This window comes from Lissotriton helveticus, chromosome 8, assembly GCF_964261635.1.
Source record: "Lissotriton helveticus chromosome 8, aLisHel1.1, whole genome shotgun sequence".
Taxonomy (NCBI): domain Eukaryota; kingdom Metazoa; phylum Chordata; class Amphibia; order Caudata; family Salamandridae; genus Lissotriton; species Lissotriton helveticus.
This window is the reverse complement of record NC_136069.1, coordinates 193,792,167-193,810,561: the sequence shown is the minus strand read 5'-3', so window position 1 is coordinate 193,810,561 and position 18,395 is coordinate 193,792,167. Positions and strand designations below refer to the sequence as shown.

At 46.9% G+C, this 18,395-nt stretch overlaps 1 protein-coding gene across 1 annotated transcript in view; it reads left to right on the top strand.

Moving 5' to 3' along the window:
• Nucleotides 1-18,395, top strand: part of LOC144772510 (carbonyl reductase [NADPH] 1-like) — a 91,004-nt gene that overhangs the window by 15,041 nt on the left and 57,568 nt on the right. Inside the window, exon 2 of the mRNA XM_078656889.1 lies at nucleotides 16,741-17,046. Within this exon, the coding sequence (XP_078513015.1) occupies nucleotides 16,758-17,046 (289 nt within the window). The 5' untranslated portion in view covers nucleotides 16,741-16,757. The remainder of the gene's footprint in view (nucleotides 1-16,740; nucleotides 17,047-18,395) is intronic.

The following is an 18,395-nucleotide window of genomic DNA, read 5'->3' as shown; positions in this document are numbered from 1 at the left end:
CCACGATATTCATTCCACTGGCCCCAAATCTTCGTCCACGCCCTGGGTCTGCCCCTGGCCACATATAAGGTCTTCTCACGAAACATGGACCAGTCCATGTTATCCTCCCATTTCGAGACCTCAGGGGGTCTGGACGCGCCCCAGAGTTGCGCAATATCCCGTTTTGCAATCATATATCCCAGGGTAGCCCATCTGGTCTGGGCAACAGAGTAGTCGGTGGGTTCCCACACATTCAACAGACACCTTCGCGTCTCCGGCCGCAGGGCCACAGCAGTCATCACCGCAAGCACATCAGTCCAGTAGGTCGCCACCACTGGGCACTCCCAAAGAATATGTAAAAAAGTAGCACTCGACCCACAACCACGCTTACATAACCCATCCGGGGAAAAGCCCATTGTCACCAAACGCGGACCAGTGACATATACTCGATGGAGGATTTTAAGTGGAACCAAACGGAGACGGGCAGGGATGGCTACCTCTTTCGGAGAAGAGAGTGCCGACTGCCAATCCTCATCGTCCAATTCCATCCCATCGCCGACCCAAACCTCCCGAAGTCGGACCAATAAGTCCGCCCGATTATTGATCAGTTTTTTATAAATCAGGGAGATGGTGCTATCAGGCAGGTGGCCATCAAGGATACGATCTTCGAGGGGGGAAGACTCGGGCAGGGTCTCATCAGGAGTGAGGACTGAGGCGAGGGCGTGTCGGACCTGCAGATAGCGAAAAAACTCTCTACCATTCAAACCGTATTCCGCCTGAAGGGTCTGGAATGACTTCACACTCCCCTTCGAGCAGACATCACCCACCTTACATATCCCAATCACGTCCCAGCGGTCGAAGCCCTTAGTAGACCAGAGACACCCCAAACGTTCAGAGGCATAAAGCGGCGTCGCAAGTGTCATTCGATCCTCCCATCCCAAACTCACATTCGCGGCTCGCCACACAGAGACTGCAATCCTGGACGGGCCCACGAGATGGCGCCCGGCCGATCTAGAATAAAGCGCTCTATTAAAGTCCCCACCCGGCAGCTGGAGTCTATCCATCTCAAAAGCAGGATTACGACCCGGTGAAAACATCACGTGATTAATGGCAGACAACTGGGAAGCCCAATAATAACTCTTGATGTCGGGGAGCGCCATGCCCCCGTCATACCAAGGGACGGTGAGTTTCGCAAGGGCAATACGTGGACGCCCGTCCCAGATCAATTGCCGTTGAAGACTCTCGATCTCCCGGAAATAGGTCTTGGGGATGTCGTCATAGGAGTTCTGGAGTGCATAAAGGAACCGCGGCAAGGACATCATTTTAAACAGAGCCGCCCTGCCCAGAGGAGACAAAGGGAGCTTACGCCAACGGGCCACGTCCAGTCGCAATCTAAGCAACGGGGGGAGGAGATTACGCTCAAAGCGGAGTGAGGAGTCCAACGTAATGAAGATCCCTAAATACTTGAAGCCGGACTGGACCACCTGGATAGGAAGTCTGCTCGGCAATGGGGGCAAAACACCCGAAAGAACATACACGCAGGACTTGGCCCAATTAATAACGAGGCCTGAGTTGGCACCAAATGAAGCAAGAACATCAAATAAAACAGTGAGAGATTTACGCGGGGAGGTGAGATATAAAAGAATGTCATCCGCGTAAAGTGAGACTCGGTCCTCAAAATCCGGCGACCAACGGATCCCTTTAAGCGAAGGCTCCCATCGAAGCCATGCAGCCAACGGTTCCAGGGCAAGTGCAAAAAGCAACGGAGACAAGGGGCAACCCTGACGGGTTCCCCTGCCAAGGTCGAAAGGGGCCGAAACTCTACCGTTTACCACCACTTGTGCTAAGGGTTCAGCATATAATAACTTCACCCAACCGATAAACTCAGGCCCGAACCCAAATTTCTCAAGAGCCGCCCAAAGATAAGGCCATTCCACAGTGTCGAAAGCCATCGAGGCATCCAACGAAGCCAAAATGGCCGGCTCCGTCAGAAGCCCTGCCCTCGCAATCGCACCGTGGAGACGACGTAAGTTAAGAGCCGTGTTGCGATGCGGGATAAATCCGGATTGATCTGGATGGACCAAGTCATTAACGACCGTCAGGAGGCGGGTCGCTAGGAGCTTAGCCAATACCTTGGGCTCAACATTCAGCAGGGATATGGGTCTATAAGATGAACAAAGGTCCCGCGGTTTGCCATCCTTGGGGATGACAACTATTGTAGCCAAACGCTGATCATAGGGGAGAATACCCCGTTCCCGGGATTCCAGAAACATATCACGAAGATAGGGCGCCACTCTGTCGGGACGTAGCTTGTACAGTTCAATTGGCAACCCGTTCGGGCCCAAGGCTTTGCCCGAACGGAGTGAAAGGATGGCAGTAGCAATCTCGTCAATAGTAAAGGGGGATTCCAACGCTATACGATCTAAATCGGAAACACTGGGCAAAGCTATATCGCGCAACAGAAGGCGAGAGTCAGCCACATCCCTCACAGACACAGGGGTATAAACCACACGAAAATACTCAGCAAAACATTCAACTATTCCACTCGGGTCCGTCACACTCGCACCATTCGACGATTGAATCACGGGCACCACACGATTAGCTCTCTCCTTCTTATCCAACCATGCCAGTAGCTTACCCGCTTTGTCCCCCACATCATACAGACGACCCTGTTGCTCCCGGAACATCAATTTGGCAGCATCCGTGACCATAGACTTATAGGCAAATTGTTTCAGACCCAGGGCGTGGAGTTTCGGAGATGTGACACCAGAATCCAAAGCAGCCTCCAGTTCAGAAATCTCACTCTCAAGGTCCACCACCTCCCGATTCCTCGCCTTCTTAGCTTCAACAATAAGGGAGAGGGCCTGCCCACGAATCACCGTCTTAAAGGCCTCCCACAGGGACACCGCGGAGGAAACCGACCCCTCGTTATCCAGAAAATATGTGTCCAAAGACTTAATCAAAAGGCTGCGGGTCTCGGGGGAGGTAAGGTACCATGGATTGATAGGAGCCACCCGGCCCACTGCCTCCACTCCAATCTCAAAACGGAGCCAGAGCGGAGAGTGGTCAGAAATGCCCCTGGGGAGGTGTACAATCTCACGCACCGCTGGCGACTGTGCCGCAGGCATCTGGAAATAATCCAGTCTAGACAGACTCCCATGGGCCCCAGAGTGGAAAGTGTATTGAAGTTGAGTGGGATGCATAAGCCTCCAGCAATCCACCAAGCCAAACGTGTCCAAGAACCCACCCAACCACTGTTGGGCCGCAGGAGTATCTCTAGGGGGGTGGCGGTCGTGTAAACCGGAGAACACAGAATTAAAATCACCTGCCAGAAAGAGAGTACTATCAGGGAGGTCCAACAACACACGGCCCAAATCGGAAAAGGTAGAAGTCTACAGGCCGGGGGGCACATAAACAGTAAATATGGAGAGGGTACGACCCTCATAGCGACCCACAAGGACAGCATATCGCCCCCGATCGTCTAGAACCACATCATCAATAGCTAGGGGGAGGGAAGCCCGAACAAGGATACCCACACCCCTAGAACCCGAGGTAAACCCCGAATGCGCTGCGAGGCTATAGCCCCACCTATTCATCGCATGACAAGTATTGCCCACCAAATGAGTCTCCTGCAAGAAAACAATATCTGGAGATAAACGTCGTATACATTTCAACACCACACTCCGTTTGATACGATCCCCCAGACCGTTAACGTTCCACGAAACAAATCTCAACCCGCTACCCCCATCCCACCCAGCAACGCCAAAACCCCCCATCAATGAGCATGACACAAGAAACATCATCAAATACAGGATAGAGTCGCCTTGAAAACAAAACACACAAACAACGAACTTCCCAACCACCCACCCCCCAACAGACAAAAGAACACCCCCCACCCTGCACCCCTGCAAAAAGCTAAAAAGCCACCCCAACCTGCAGTGTGCCTGTCGCCCAAGAACCCCCATTCTACACAAAGACCCCGGAGGAGTAAAGGCTCCGTCCCACCCGCCACCCCGAGCAAGACCAATAACGAGGAAAAACACACAACAAATCACATAAACAGTAGAGGCACGTAGGCATACAATCCTGGAAAGAGTTACTCAAAACAAGGCCCCAGGCGTAGACGAAATGTTCAGCTCTCCACACCACCTTCAGCACCGCCCGGGTGGGCAGTGGACTCAGTCTCAGGAGGTCGGTCAGGCAGAGAGTCCAGCCAGTCATTCACAGCATCCGGCCGATCAAAGAAAAAGGTTCGGTCATTGTACTCAACCCGCAGCCTAGTCGGAAAAAGCATAGCGTAGCGCAGCCCCAAGTCCCTAAGACGCTTCCTGGCACCACGAAATCCCATTCGCTGCTTCTGGACCTGTTGGGAAAAGTCCGGATAAAAGTTCACTGTGGCATTCTCAAAGGCCACCGGGCCCTTCACACGAGATGCTTGCAGGATAGCGTCCCGATCCCTATAGTGGAAAAGCTTTGCAACAATAGGCCTCGGCGGGGCACCTGGCTTACCCTGGCCCCCCGGAACACGATGTGCACGCTCCACTGTGAAAAATTTACTCAGTCCAGATGGAGAGAGGTGATTTTGGATCAGGTCCTCAACTAGGAGATCAACCGAGTGGGGTTCTGGATTCTCCGGAACACCAACCACGCGAACATTACAGCGACGTGCCCTGTTTTCAAAGTCTTCCAAGCGCCGGGTCATGAAATCGTTCACCCTACGGAGATTGCCAATCTCCGTCTGTATCTCCGAGACGTCTGCCGTGAGGCTGGATGACTTGAGGTCCAATGACGTCACCTTCTCATTGGTTTTCGAGAGATCGGCTCGAATTAAGTTCACATCAATGGCCACGGTGTCAATTTTGTGGGCCAAAGTTTCATATTGTTGGTCTATCGTCTCCCTCATGCCAGAAATGGCGCCCATGATGTCTTGCAGGGAAGGCTCCGTTGACGTGTCCACGATGTGGTCAGACGCGCTGGGACCGGGCAGGGCAGCTCCGGGGGATCCCTTCGAGTGGGTATAACGGTCCATAACGTTAGATTGGATCGGACCCCCGCGCAGAGGCGTCTTCGTCTTCCGTGTCTCTCGGTCCCCTCTGCCCGCCATTTTGGAGACTGCGTCACAAGGAGATTCACCAGGTTCAACGGACCGGGCACCAGAAAGTGAGGCCTCAGGACCCAAGGGCCGCAACTAGGGTACCACTAGGATAGAGCCAGCCAAATAGGAGAAAAGGCCAGCCAAAGGCCCGACAGCCGTCTCGTGCCCCGGACCCAGCCCTGGCCAGACTTTCTTGCCGATGTCTCAGTCTGAGGCAGAATCGAAACCGAAACTTAAGAGGGGGACCCTCAAGTCCAATCCCCCTGCCGTTGTTGTTCAACTCCAAGACGGCCACTGAGCCTCACCCAGTCCCGGGCGCACCTCAAGGGCGGAGCCCAAAAGTTCGAATCACCGTAACTCCGGCACCCGGTGTCGAAATCAAATTCTGAAAGGTCCAGGTAGATCAGCCCAACGTCCTCTACATAAATCCTCGTGAAAAATCAGGATTAGTTCAGGATATTATGCCGGGAGCGGCGGGGGTACGGGGAGCGCTGTGCTCACGCGGCCATCTCGGATGCCCGCCAAGCTCCTCCCCCCCTATTACACTGTTAAGAGTTTTTATGCAGTTATATTTATGTACCAAGTGCCGTGAAGAGCAGTACGGGAACTGGACTGATGCTGCAAACTGACTGAACCCACATTCGAAACCCCAACAGTTCTGGTGTGTCCCAGAAGACGGGCTGCTGCACCCACTGAAGGAACACACTAGCTGATACAGAGGAAAGGAATGTCTGCATGCTGCTGCATGTTTTGCTGTATTTTATTTTTCCTGATTCACTGAAGCTCCTGCTGTGGCGCTTAAGAAGGTACGTGTGCTTTGTTGTTTTGCCAGTGCGCCATTCCCTGAATGATCACTGCATGTTGAGCCAGATAACGGTACGTGATCCTGGTTTCTCACTCCAAGGTTATCGGGTTTGGGCCAGGACCGGTTACTTATTTTACTCTGGCTGAAACACTGCATGCCACATACTCCTCTCCCCCAAAAATTGTATTTTTTTTACCAACTCAGGCCCCTGTTATTGACTTGTGCTCTTGGTCTAATGCCTCTCTTTAGTCAGTTAGTTTGGCGCATATGCCGGAGGGCTGCAGTGCTCACTACCTGTCCCATAGTGCTCTAACATTCTGGAAACCGAAACACGAGTTACACAGAAGAATTAGCTCTTGGTTTACAGCATGCTCCAGGTCCATGTGACCCAATGTCACAGAATCACGATTTGGGAGTCTCCTGAATCTGACGTGAGGTCACATGCGCTGTAGCATCAAGAGATTGACAAGCAGCCCCAGGTGTACAGGGCTGATGCCCTACATGCCCGAGGGATGCTTTAAAATACGAAGCTGCCGCATGACTTGAGTGGGTGGTCCCTGAAGGCCCCTTTGTATTGCAGGCCAAGGGTGGTTCCATGCTAGTCCTTGCCTTCTAAATTCACCAACAATCCGGCAGCACATGGACAATAGCGCATATGTCTCCTAAAACAGCCTGGCTTCCTGACTTTTTACTTTTAGAAAGCATTACATAGTCCGGAGGCCCTGGTATTGTTTCGAATGAAATGTGGATGGTAATTGTTTTTTAACGTCTACCTTTCACCGTTGGCGGAGGTGGTTGAATCCTGGAGGGTCAGAGTGAACTCTTATGCTGACGACACTCAGCTTGTGTTTTCATTTAGAGATCGCTCTGAAGGCAGTCTGTCCAATTTTCGACAATGCCTGGATAACATCTCCTCCTGGATGACTACCAACAATCTGAAACTTAATGCGGAAAAGACTGAGGTCCTATTCTTTAATCAAAAATCGCCTCTCCCGGCCAAAGCATGGTGGCCTGTTGAATTGGACCCTGCGCCGGTTCCTGTCTTATCCGCACGAAATTTGGGCTTTCAATTTGATAATGCTCTGTCTTGTAAGACCCAAGTTAATAAAGTTTCAGCTGCATGCTTTGGTAAACTGCGCATGATTAAAAAAATCTTTCCTTTTCTTCCGCTCGATTCACGGAGAACTGTGGTCCATGCATTAATCACGTCCCATCTGGATTATGCGAACAGTCTATATGTGGGAGCACCGGCCTATCTGATTAAGCGATTGCAGATAGTACAGAATGCCGCGGCCAGGCTGATCTGTAACATCCCTTATCGCCATTCCATTACTCCACATCTGGCTACACTTCACTGGCTGCCTGTGTCCTATCGTATTCAATTCAAAGCACTGGTTATTGCGTTTAGGGCACTTAATGGTCTGGGCCCTGCCTATTTGAGACACAGGCTGAAACTGGTCCAGTCGGTGCGTGTTCTCAGATCTAATCATCTTCGCCTATTACATGCTCCCTGTTTCCGTCTTTCTAGAACGGGAGGTCGGGCTTTTGCTGTGGTTACTGCTAAACTCACTGCACTGTGCCTCTTATGGTTGACTGCTGTCCGTAGCGCCGGGACACTCCCGTTGGGGGTAGCTGTGCGCTTTATAAGCTTCAAAATAATAATAAAAATAATAATAATAATTGCTCTTTGCACTTACCATCTTAGATCTTAGCGCCGCCTTTGACACCGTCTCTCACAAAATCCTTCTCCAGCGCTTGGAAGAAGCTGGTATTTCAGGGACTGCCCTCCAGTGGTTCCGCTCTTTCCTTGCCGATCGATCTTTTTGCGTAGCTATTCCACCCCATCAGTCCAAATTCCATTCGCTGGACCAGGGGGTCCCCCAGGGATCCTCGCTGAGTCCCACGTTATTTAATCTGTACGTGAGGCCGCTGGCTGATGTCGTCAAGCAGTGGGGCTTGACCATGGTCTCATACGCTGACGACACTCAGCTGGCGGTCACGCTCAGCGGGGACTCGGATTTGGATGCCCCTAGGTTCCAGAATGGGCTGAGGACGCTTGCCAGCTGGATGAATTCCAACTATCTCCAGCTGAACGCAAAAAAGACTGAGATAATGATCATCGGCAAGAAATCGGAACTTTGGGGCGACATTTGGTGGCCTCTGGAATTGGGGCCTACCCCGACTCCGGTAATGGAGACTAAAAATCTTGGAGTGTGGCTAGATCCCGCCCTTAGTTTTGTCTCCCATACCAAGAGAACTGCCGCCAGCTGTTTTGGCATTCTGCGAGGACTAAGACCAGCATTGACATTTTTTGATGCCTCAACCAGGCAGCTGGTGCTGCAGGCGACGGTGATCTCTCGGCTTGACTACGCCAGCTCTCTTGGTAGGGGTGAATCAAGCCGAAATTGCACGTTTGCAGCGTGTCCAAAACGCGGCAGCCAGAGCTGTGGTGGGTCTGCCCAGGTTTTGCTCCGCTGCCAACACTCTACGTTCTCTCCACTGGCTTCCAGTCAAGCAGAGGATTCAATTTAAAGTACTTTGCCTGTCCTACAAAATTCTTAAGGGCTCCTCTGCCCCGATTCTCACGAATCTCTTGACGCCTTATGTCCCTGCCCGCTCCTTGAGATCTTTAGGTCAGGATCTAGCAGTGGTCCCTCGGTTTAAACTTAGCCGAGCTGGAGGCCGCTCATTCCGAGTTCGGGCTGCGGCTCTGTGGAACTCTCTTCCTTTAATGATACGTGCGTCTGATAGTCTCTTTTTATTTCGTAGGGCCATCAAGACTTTTTTATTTCCTTGAGCCTGTTTTCTCCTAGTCTACTGTCTTTGTAGTTGTGTTGTGTTGGTTACCTTGTCAAGCGCCAGGACGCTCCTTCGCTGGAGCAGCTGTGCGCTGAATAAATTTTCATAACATAACATAACATTACTCAAAATATTAGGTGGGTGGAGCCCCTGCGCCCAGCGGCTGCTGCTGCTGCAACCGTGATAGATCCTCAAAGCAGCAGTGCAGCTGTACTGACATGGCAGAATTCTCATGACGCATGTGGGCTGCACCGAGAGGCTTAAAAAAGCGTATTTACACCGCAAACAGAAGCACATGACTGTGCTGCGTCCCTGAATGTTAGACTAGGTTGAAGGACGCAGTCTTGTAATGTATGACACTAGAAGAATGTGCAGTAGATATGGTGAAAGTACTGAAAGCGGCTCTGGAAGACCCCATCCTGCTCTGACAGACCTCCGCAGGCGTGTCTGGGGACGGAGGAGGAGGCAACGCAGATCAGGTGCACTGTTTATGCGAGCCATATCCTTGCCTGACCCCTACGCGGATCGCTGGAGGAGGGCGCCCCATGAATAAGAAAGATGTATCTGAGCCGCCCGTGACTTCTGCAGAACACTTTAAGCATGCGCCAAACAAAGCATGCAGCCTAATAAGAAAAGAGTCTGTGTAAACATCATATCCACGCAGGAGAAACAATACTGTACACTGGGCAGTCCCCATGGGTTGGAAACGAAAACACCAAAGCGGGACAATTGGGACCGTTTCACCACCTCAAAGCACCAGAGTTCAAATGACACACCAATGAAAAGCAAGGGGTGTGGAGCGATGTGGTAATAGCCCACAAAGTAGATACTGTATGTCTCAAACGAGGCAGCGCATGCGCTGCCTAGGCGAGACCTAAAAAACAGTTTAGCCTGCTGCTTTACGTCCTTAGGCCAGAGCATCATGTTCCAGCCTCTGCACACACAATAAACTGTCCAAAACGTCATTGGTACAGCATTTCTGGTTGCATATTGTTATCATTCCTGTGTTTGCGAGTGCTTACTTGTGCCCTTTGCATGCGTCATTTGCAACACTTTTAATGATGCCTTATCTCATGCCGAATAGGGTTCAATTCTGAGATTGCTTTTTGTGTTGTTTTTTTTTTAACTCATGTATAAGTAAGTTGTTCTTTTTACCCAAAACATCAGAATTGAAGACAATCGTATGCAACTTAAAAAGACTAGTAACTAGTGTATTGTGTCTGCTTTACTATGTTTATTTCACTTTCTTCCATTAGAAATGCAGCCCAGCAAGTACCAGAATCTGAATAAAATTGGAGCTCTCGATGATATACTGAGCACAGTCTAGTTTTCAATTTATGATTTCTCCATATGCTTGTTCTCCATGTATTTCCAGAACCCCAATAACCATTTCAGTTGTCACTTTATTATAGCTAGATTTTTAAAGACCATCCATGTATTCATATTATTTTTCATTGATCCATCAACATTGTAGTTAACTTGTGGAACCTTTTAAATCAAGCCTTTTAAAGACGTGCTTAATTATGCTTGGGGGCTTATTACGATGTTAGGCAGATGTGGATACGGGTTCGACAGACCTCTGGACGGGTGTCCCAACCACCTAATCACAATGCGACAGCACATGGTGCGGTTGCATACTCACATTTCCCTATGGGAGCATGTGCTATGGCCGGAAACCAGCGGTAGCACAAGCTCCCATAGGGAAATGGGAGGTTGTGTTCCTCCCTGCACCGTATGGCAGGCACCTCACTGTGCCTTCCACACAGTGCACGGATCAACAGGCCAACAACCGTAGGCTGCTGCTTGATGGGTACCCTGTTAGGGCCCCCCAAACTTGCTTTTCGATAGTCTTTCCATGTCAGAAAGCCTGCTGAAAACCTAGCACCGTAATTCCGAAGGCGTAAATTGGCATCCATATGGATTAGGTTGGGGTTGCGACTGGAGCTAGTCGGAGGCTAGTCTGAATGAAACGCCGGTTTAAGTTTCAAATGCTTACATATTAATTAGGCTGTCATAAGTGAAGCCGACAATCTCAAGTCGGAAAGCCTTCGACCTAGGTTCGGAGGCTTTCCAACCAAGATCATAATCAGCCCCTTGGTTGTTAGTGGAAAAGAATCACTTTCCGTGTTTTTTTTTTTTATAGTTTATCAAGAGGTTTTAAAATTCATATATGTGCACTGTGACCTTTCCATTGGCATAATCATAGCAACATTAATTTACATCCAAGCCGTACTCTGAATGATATAAAGTCAGGATAGCAACTTAATATGCAATGTGAATGTCGATTTAGTTTTTGGGCCTCAGTCACTGCAGACACCCATGCCAATATTAACCCCGAATTAAAAGAAAAATCAGAATTTAATTATTATTTTAGGTGATAAAAAATGCAGTGCTCAACCGTGTCTCTTGCAGTAGACATAGTCCTACATCGTGACCAACACAGGTCCTTTGCGGTATTCTGGTCTAAAAACTATTTGTGCTTCCTCCAGAATGTCTTTCTCCTTCTAAAAAAAGGGGCACATCCATGTAGCAGCGTAGTTTAAAAAAAGATTTTGCAGTGGCACGCAATGGGGGAAATTAGTAAAAAAAATAAATTAGGAAGAACAAAAGAATCCAGGGCATTCTTCTTCAGATGAGGAAGTGAGATTTCCATCTCTTTATGTGACTGGAATAATTACCTGCAGCTTGGCATAGCTGGTCGTTGTAGCGACGAACTTGAGCAAACCTGACCGCGTAGGCTGCGACTTAACAAAACCAGAAGCATTAGCAATCCAGACCGCGCAGGCTGCGACCTAACAAAACCAGAAGCATTAGCAAACCAGACCGCGCAGGCTGCGACCTAACAAAACCAGAAGCATTAGCAAACCAGACAGCGCAGGCTGCGACCTAACAAAACAAGAAGCATTAGCAAACCAGACCGCGCAGGCTGCGACCTAACAAAACAAGAAGCATTTGTGTTAAGTCACTGTGACACTCAATTGAGTACCTAGGTTTTTCCATTTAGCTCTCATTTGCTCATCCTTCATTAAGGATCAACATAATCCAGGGGAAGAGGAGCAAGGGCTTTCAAATCAGTTCAGAATGAACTTCAAGGTCACAGCTGGGAAACACTTCCTGGGTCGATCATGAGGGTGCCTGCTCAGAAACTATTTTACTGATGGAGAGGAGGGTGATTTTCCAGGCATTGCAGTTGATGAGAAAGCCTATCTATGCACACGGAAAAAAACTTTGATGTGGACAAAGGGATGTTATGCCATTTTGAAGAAACTCTAGCAGTGTGCGGAGTAGTGGACAAGAGAATTTTTTCCCCTCTTGCTGTTAGTGGAGGATGCAGGCCAAAGACACTTAACCCACATGTTTCAACGATGTTTGTTTTTCACAGTAGATATTCATTTCAACTTTTATTGATTGTGGTAATAAATAAGAATTAGATTTTATCAGGTAGCCATGACTGCTTAACTACAATTACCACTGAAAAGCTTAAATTAGTCCAATGCAATCCTAGGAAGCAAAATCCAGGCCTAGGAGGAATATCATAAAGTTTCATCTGTGACATATATGATGCTCACTAGCAAAAACTAACAGGATGTGGAGGAAACGTCTGTCTGTTTGTTTGTTTAAACTGTATTGTTTAGTTAATTAAAACCATAACAAATTTCCTTTGCACTTGTGACACAATATTAAAATTAAAATTAGTTAAATACATCTTCAAAGTTTGAAGATGTATTTTAACTAATTAACGTCTGTCAATGATTGGTGGAGTGTTAAAGAAATACCAAAGTTCCTAATGTCAGGCTATTTCCTTCACAAACTTGACTAAAAAGGAGAGGTGATTAAGAGAAATAAAATTTAAAAAAAAAACATTTGGACGCTCCACATAACTGAGCTAATCCTCAATCTCTTGACCGGCACCAACCGTTTTCTCATCACATGTTAGGAACAAAGGGTGCTTCATATACTTGAGAACTTCCTAATCAAGAATGCTTACTTGTAAAGTAGTGCCAGCGCTGTCTTCAGGGCTCTGTTAAAATGTGGCAGTGGTGGCCTTCTCACGAGTCAAAAGCAGCAGACATCTTACTGAAGGCGACAGAGGGCAAATGAAACACTGCTTCCACCAACGCTGAACGAAAGATTTTTTTCCCCACACATGTACTGTGTCATAAGACTCAATCAGCAAAAAAAGACATCCTAGTGGCATAGGGCATGTCGTTGGGTCACTGTAGGTGGGCTCGTAGAAGATAAGCCACAATTCAAGAGGGCTACCTTAAAATGCGGCTCCAAAAAGAGGCCAAATTATTTTAAATGTTTCTTTACCTACTCAACATTTTAAGTTGGGATATTATGGTACCACGACCGGTGTTAAGCTATGGCACTCTTATTGCAGATAGTTATGTGGGGTGGGCTTGTGTTCACAGAATTTCAACTGGTCCCTAAAAGGAAGAGATTCATTTTGTTTTCAGGGGCCTTCTGTTCCCCCAGGTGGGCAGTATTCAGACCACCACAGCCAGTCTCAAGGAGACTTTACCACTATGACCCTAAAAACAAAGCAAGAGTCAATATGTTTTGACGAGGAACCAGCACGAGGTCGTCCAGCACTCCTAGTTTATGAATAAAGCAGGTAGGTTTTGGAGTTGCTTGTTCAGTAATATGACATGTTTTTGACTACGGTGGTACATCAAAGGTGGATAGCAATCATCCTCTTAGCCATGCCTGGCCAGGAGTACGACATTATCCACAACAGAATAATGAAAAGGCGCATTAATGGCACTGTCATGTCTTTAAAGTACAGCATGCAAATAAAAAAAGCATTAGAATCAAACCTCTTGGAGAAGCACAGATCTTTCACCAGTGCGCCGACTGCCCATTCAAAAGAACAAAAGCACAGAGCAAAGTCAAAATGGTGGACAATGAGTAAGCCATGTTTATAATTCTGTGTTATGTGCAGGCTCGAAGAAGCCACACATGCTGGACTTAGTTACGTGTGAAATTGCAAACTCAGCAGATTGCAAAACGCAGTTTAAGTTCATACAAGGTCCAGGAGACAGTATAATACGGTTATCAGAGATGCGGAATTCTATAGCCCAACGCCCGGCACATATTGTATGAGGTCAAGGGCAACAAGTTTTCATGTGTATTTTGTCCTCTGGACAAGAAAGCCTAACCCCCTACAGCACAAACCCTTTAGCTGCCAGTTTACAGTCCCACATTATGGATCAGGGAAAGACATTGCCTGTAATTAAGGTACTGTTATTGTCCATATGTTAATGCTATTCAAACTTGTATCTATGGTTTATTAATGCAAAGCCTCTATTAGGTTAAGCACTCTTAAGTAAATGTTGTAAGCTCAGACTGCACTACTGACAGTGGTTCCGGTAAAACAATGTGTACACATGTTTTCAATGTTTAACAATACGAGGCTATCTATATTGCTCCCAGAATGCTCTCTGATTAGATGCAAATATTTGCAAAAGCTTGAAAGCAAGATTGATGATTCCTTGCTTTCAAAATAAAATGTTTACAAAAACAATTCAAAAATATTTTTGCTAAACTACTGTAAAATTTTAGCTAACGTTTCTTTGCAGCATCATTTAGTAAAATGTGTTGATGTATGCTAGTTTTTCCCAAAAATATTCATAATGGAAAATCAGTGTAAACAGTTTAAATAAGATTATGGGAAGCATAAATACAAACAAGCATTGGTAAAGTCAGTAGTCTGAAATTATTGGTCAGCCCTTTGGTTTTGTGAATGCATTACTTGTTTTGACGTGGTTTTCGTAAAACAGAATTGGTGTGGGAGCTGCCGGGCTCTCACCATTATTACAAACATTGGCAAAAGCAAATATTGTTTTGGTCTCAAAAAGCGCACATTGCAACAGCAGTTACCGGCACTAAACAAAACAACTGTGTGTCAGTATGCTCCTTATGAAATAACAGAATGCTGTCACTCACAGTGAATCTAGCTGACGCAGAGAAAGAGACCAAATTTTAATAAACACAAAAGGTCATGGTTAATGCCAGACCTAATTTAGGGGCCCAATTATCAAATAAAGTCTCAAGTGTACTCATGTCCTTGCATTAAGTGCAGAAATACAGCTTTTGTGAATTCAGAAGACTTTACATAAGTAAGCCAAGAAATAGTGATAGAAAATATCTGTGAACTGCTTTTTACCATGAGCAAATATGCAGCTGTAGATTTGCTCATGCGAAAATCTGCGTGTTTGAAAGTTCACTTTCCCACCAACCACTCTTTTTCCAACCCTGGAAGAAGTTTTGCCTGCTATCAGGAGTACATTTCCAACCATTCTCTGTATGGTACTCTCCAAGTTTAGAGAAGGATTGGTTAAAACCCCAAAAACATGCAAGTTTGCACAGACTCAAAAGGGCATTCCAACCTTGGAAATGTCGCTTATTCAAACCCTACTATGGTATGAGCCCTAGCATATTCAGAGAGGCTATTTCAGAGCTCCTATATAATGAGTTTGCTGCCATAATTTGTCGCTACATTACATGACACAAAAGGGACAAATGCATTTTGTTACAGGACAAATAGATTTATGAAGCAATCTGCCCCATAGACAAGTAGATATTTGATTAAATTCCACACCCTGAGTCATGCTCCTCAAATTTAATGCAAATCAATAACATATTTCAGTTGCATGAAAGGGTTTCGTATTGCTTTTCTGATAACCTGTATATATGTAAAATATTTAGCACATTGATTTCCATCTTTGTGCTATACAATGTAGGGATTCTACATCATATGCAATTTCAATAAACAAAGTCTGTAATGCACACACACACACGCACTAAGATCATTTTTTCCATGCTTTATAAGATGAGGCTATCTTCCAAAAGCAGACCAAGGCACAAAAGGAAAATGTAATTATGCTTCTTTAAGTGAACAGTACATCATGATCTGATTCTATCAACCTTGAAAGAACGCCTGTCTGAGACCCGTCAAAAGTAGACTGGCGTGTAAGAGACTGAAGGCATGCACAAGAGTAAATGCAATTTAGGGAACATCGTGGAAGCTTGTTTAAACCTTGGATGTCTTGTAAATACCAAAATGATTGACATGGAAAGAGAACTTGAAGTTAAATGTCCCTAAAGGATCGTCCGTCAGTGGTGGCCATATTGTGATTGGATACATGCATGCCTATATAGGGATGGGGCATAACAAACAGCAGATGGTAACAATTACATTTTAAAAGTATCCAGGATCGGGTGAACAAACGTTCTGGAACAAGAGAAATCAAGGGGGAGGGAGAAGTGCATGGAGCAGGCGCCCTCATACCACTCTGATCAGAGAAATGCAAATGTCGCTCGAAATGTCGCACGAAAGCCAAAGTAGATGGGGAAAGTGCATGGAACAAAGCCCTGGGACTGCGTCAGATTAGCAACGCTCTCCAACCATGTCTGATTATCAGGAAACCGAGAAATTCAAATGCTGTGTGTGTTGGCTTATAAAGGGAAAAGTCAACCAAAATAAGAATGCCCCAAGTTATGGTACATGAGCTGAAAGCGTAACCGCACCTGTAAAGGGGGGCAGTCCTCATGGATAGGTTACTCAAGAAAAATAGGCGGGACTAGTGACTATATTAACCAATGAAAAGCAGCCATTTACAAAGGACAGTAAAAGGAGCCATTTAGAAAGATGGGTGTTGCTTAACGACCATATCTTGAATACAGCATGTCTCGAGACCGCGCATGAGCTGCCTAGGCATGACCTAAAAAGTGCCTCCATTTGGAATTTTGGAAGCATAGGGATGCCTCCAATTTGGGGATCATACATTGCTTCGCTTTGGCTCAGTAGCTTCAACACAGACACTGTATGTGGTAGCAGGACTAGGATATCGCCTTATCCACTGGGTTCCCATCAACCAGAGAATTCTGAGTTTTTTCAGGCCTTTCTTGTTCAGATTTCCCACTTTAGCAGGTCTTTTCTGGTGTCTCCATCCCACGTATAGTGTACATTTTCTCCCACAGTTAGTGTATTGTTCACACTTACCTTTGGTTGTATGCATTATTCTTTTACAACAGTATTTTCTTTCTTTCCCATTAGTGCTTTGTTGCCCAATCATGGCTAGCACAAGAGTGGCAGTGGTGACCGGCGGTAATAAAGGCATCGGATTGGCAACTGTGCGGACTCTCTGTCAGCAGTTCAAAGGAGACGTGTACCTGACTGCCAGAGACCCCAAACTGGGGGAATCATCTGTGAAAAAGCTGGAAGAGGAGGAGGGTTTAACGTCTCATTTCCACCAGCTGGATATCACAGACTTGCAGAGTATCAGAACACTGAAGGATTTCATGAAGAAAGAGTATGGTGGAATAGATGTTCTGATCAATAACGCAGGAATTGCTTTCAAAGGTAAATTGCAGTTGATTGCTGGTATTGACTCTTGGATGTGCCAGGTAGGATAATCATGAATTGCAGAAGATATCCGAAACCTTCTGCATGTTTGTGTGATAGATATGACACTTTGAACTCAGTTTTTGAATTGTGATCTGCTTGGGACCGAGAGCAAGAGGGAGCGAAGCACAAAAGGGAAAAACAAGCATTGGCAAAGTCCGTAGGTCTCGCCTTTTGGCTTTGCCAATGCTTTTCGCTGACTCTGTTCAGCATTTACAGAAACAGTGGCATGCCCAAGGGCAGGGGGTGGAAGGTATCTCATGGGCCACTTCACGTAAAGGGGAGAGCATGAGAGCAGCAGACTCTGCGCCGCCTCCTAGCAAGTCGCTGCACCTGTGGACCACCCGCTTTTGACCGGCCCTCCTTGGGCTATGGTACCACGAAACAGGACAATGGGGAGGGCTGGAGCATGGTGAACCGCAACATTGGGAGGGGGTGGGAACAAAGGGAATGCGGCAACAGGACGGGGCGGGAGCTTGTTGAACACTGACAACAGTAGGGGGCGGAAACAAAGTGAAAGGAGGGGGCAGGAGCATTGTAAACGGGGACAACAGGCTGGGGACGGGAGCAAAGTAAAACACAACAGGAAATTAAAAAACAGGCCGCGGCAAAAGAAAAAGTAGCGCGGGTACCCAAACATATGGTAAGGATCCATACAGCACGGCAAACGCCAGGGCGTAAACAAAACAGACACTAGGTGGGACAAATTTACTCTCTACATGAACCAAAACTATCGCATTTAGAAAGGCAGACTAAGTAACCAATCACAAGCATGTGGTGGGTGTCTTCTAACTTCCCAGAGAGATTACAGCATGCCTCGCGGGGCAGCTCATGCGCGTTGCCTCCAGGCTCAACCTCACAAGGAGGCGGAGAGCGAGAGAGATAAACAAGGACAAAAGTAGAAAGCAACCACGGATGACAAAGAATCCTCAAGTGTGAGATAAAGAGACAGTGTAGAGTGGTAGAAGGAAGATGTATGGAGTGGAATCAAAATTAGGCAGCGTTGCTATTTGATAACCTTTGCAGTCAACAGATCTAGCAATCGTCTCTGAAGTCTCTGAATTTATGCTTTTTTTCAAATTGTAAAGTACATGGGGCCAGATATATGACTATTCTGTTTTGCGGGTCGCAAAAATGTGATTTAATTGTTTTATTTTTGTGACTCGCAAAACGGAATGTACTAATGTGTCTCACACATTTAGCGATTCCCAACAGGGTTGCTAATTACCTGCTTCATCAATATTCATGAGGCAGGTCGCAATTTGCAACCCATTAGGAATGGCCAGTACTCCAATGAATAGAGGCCT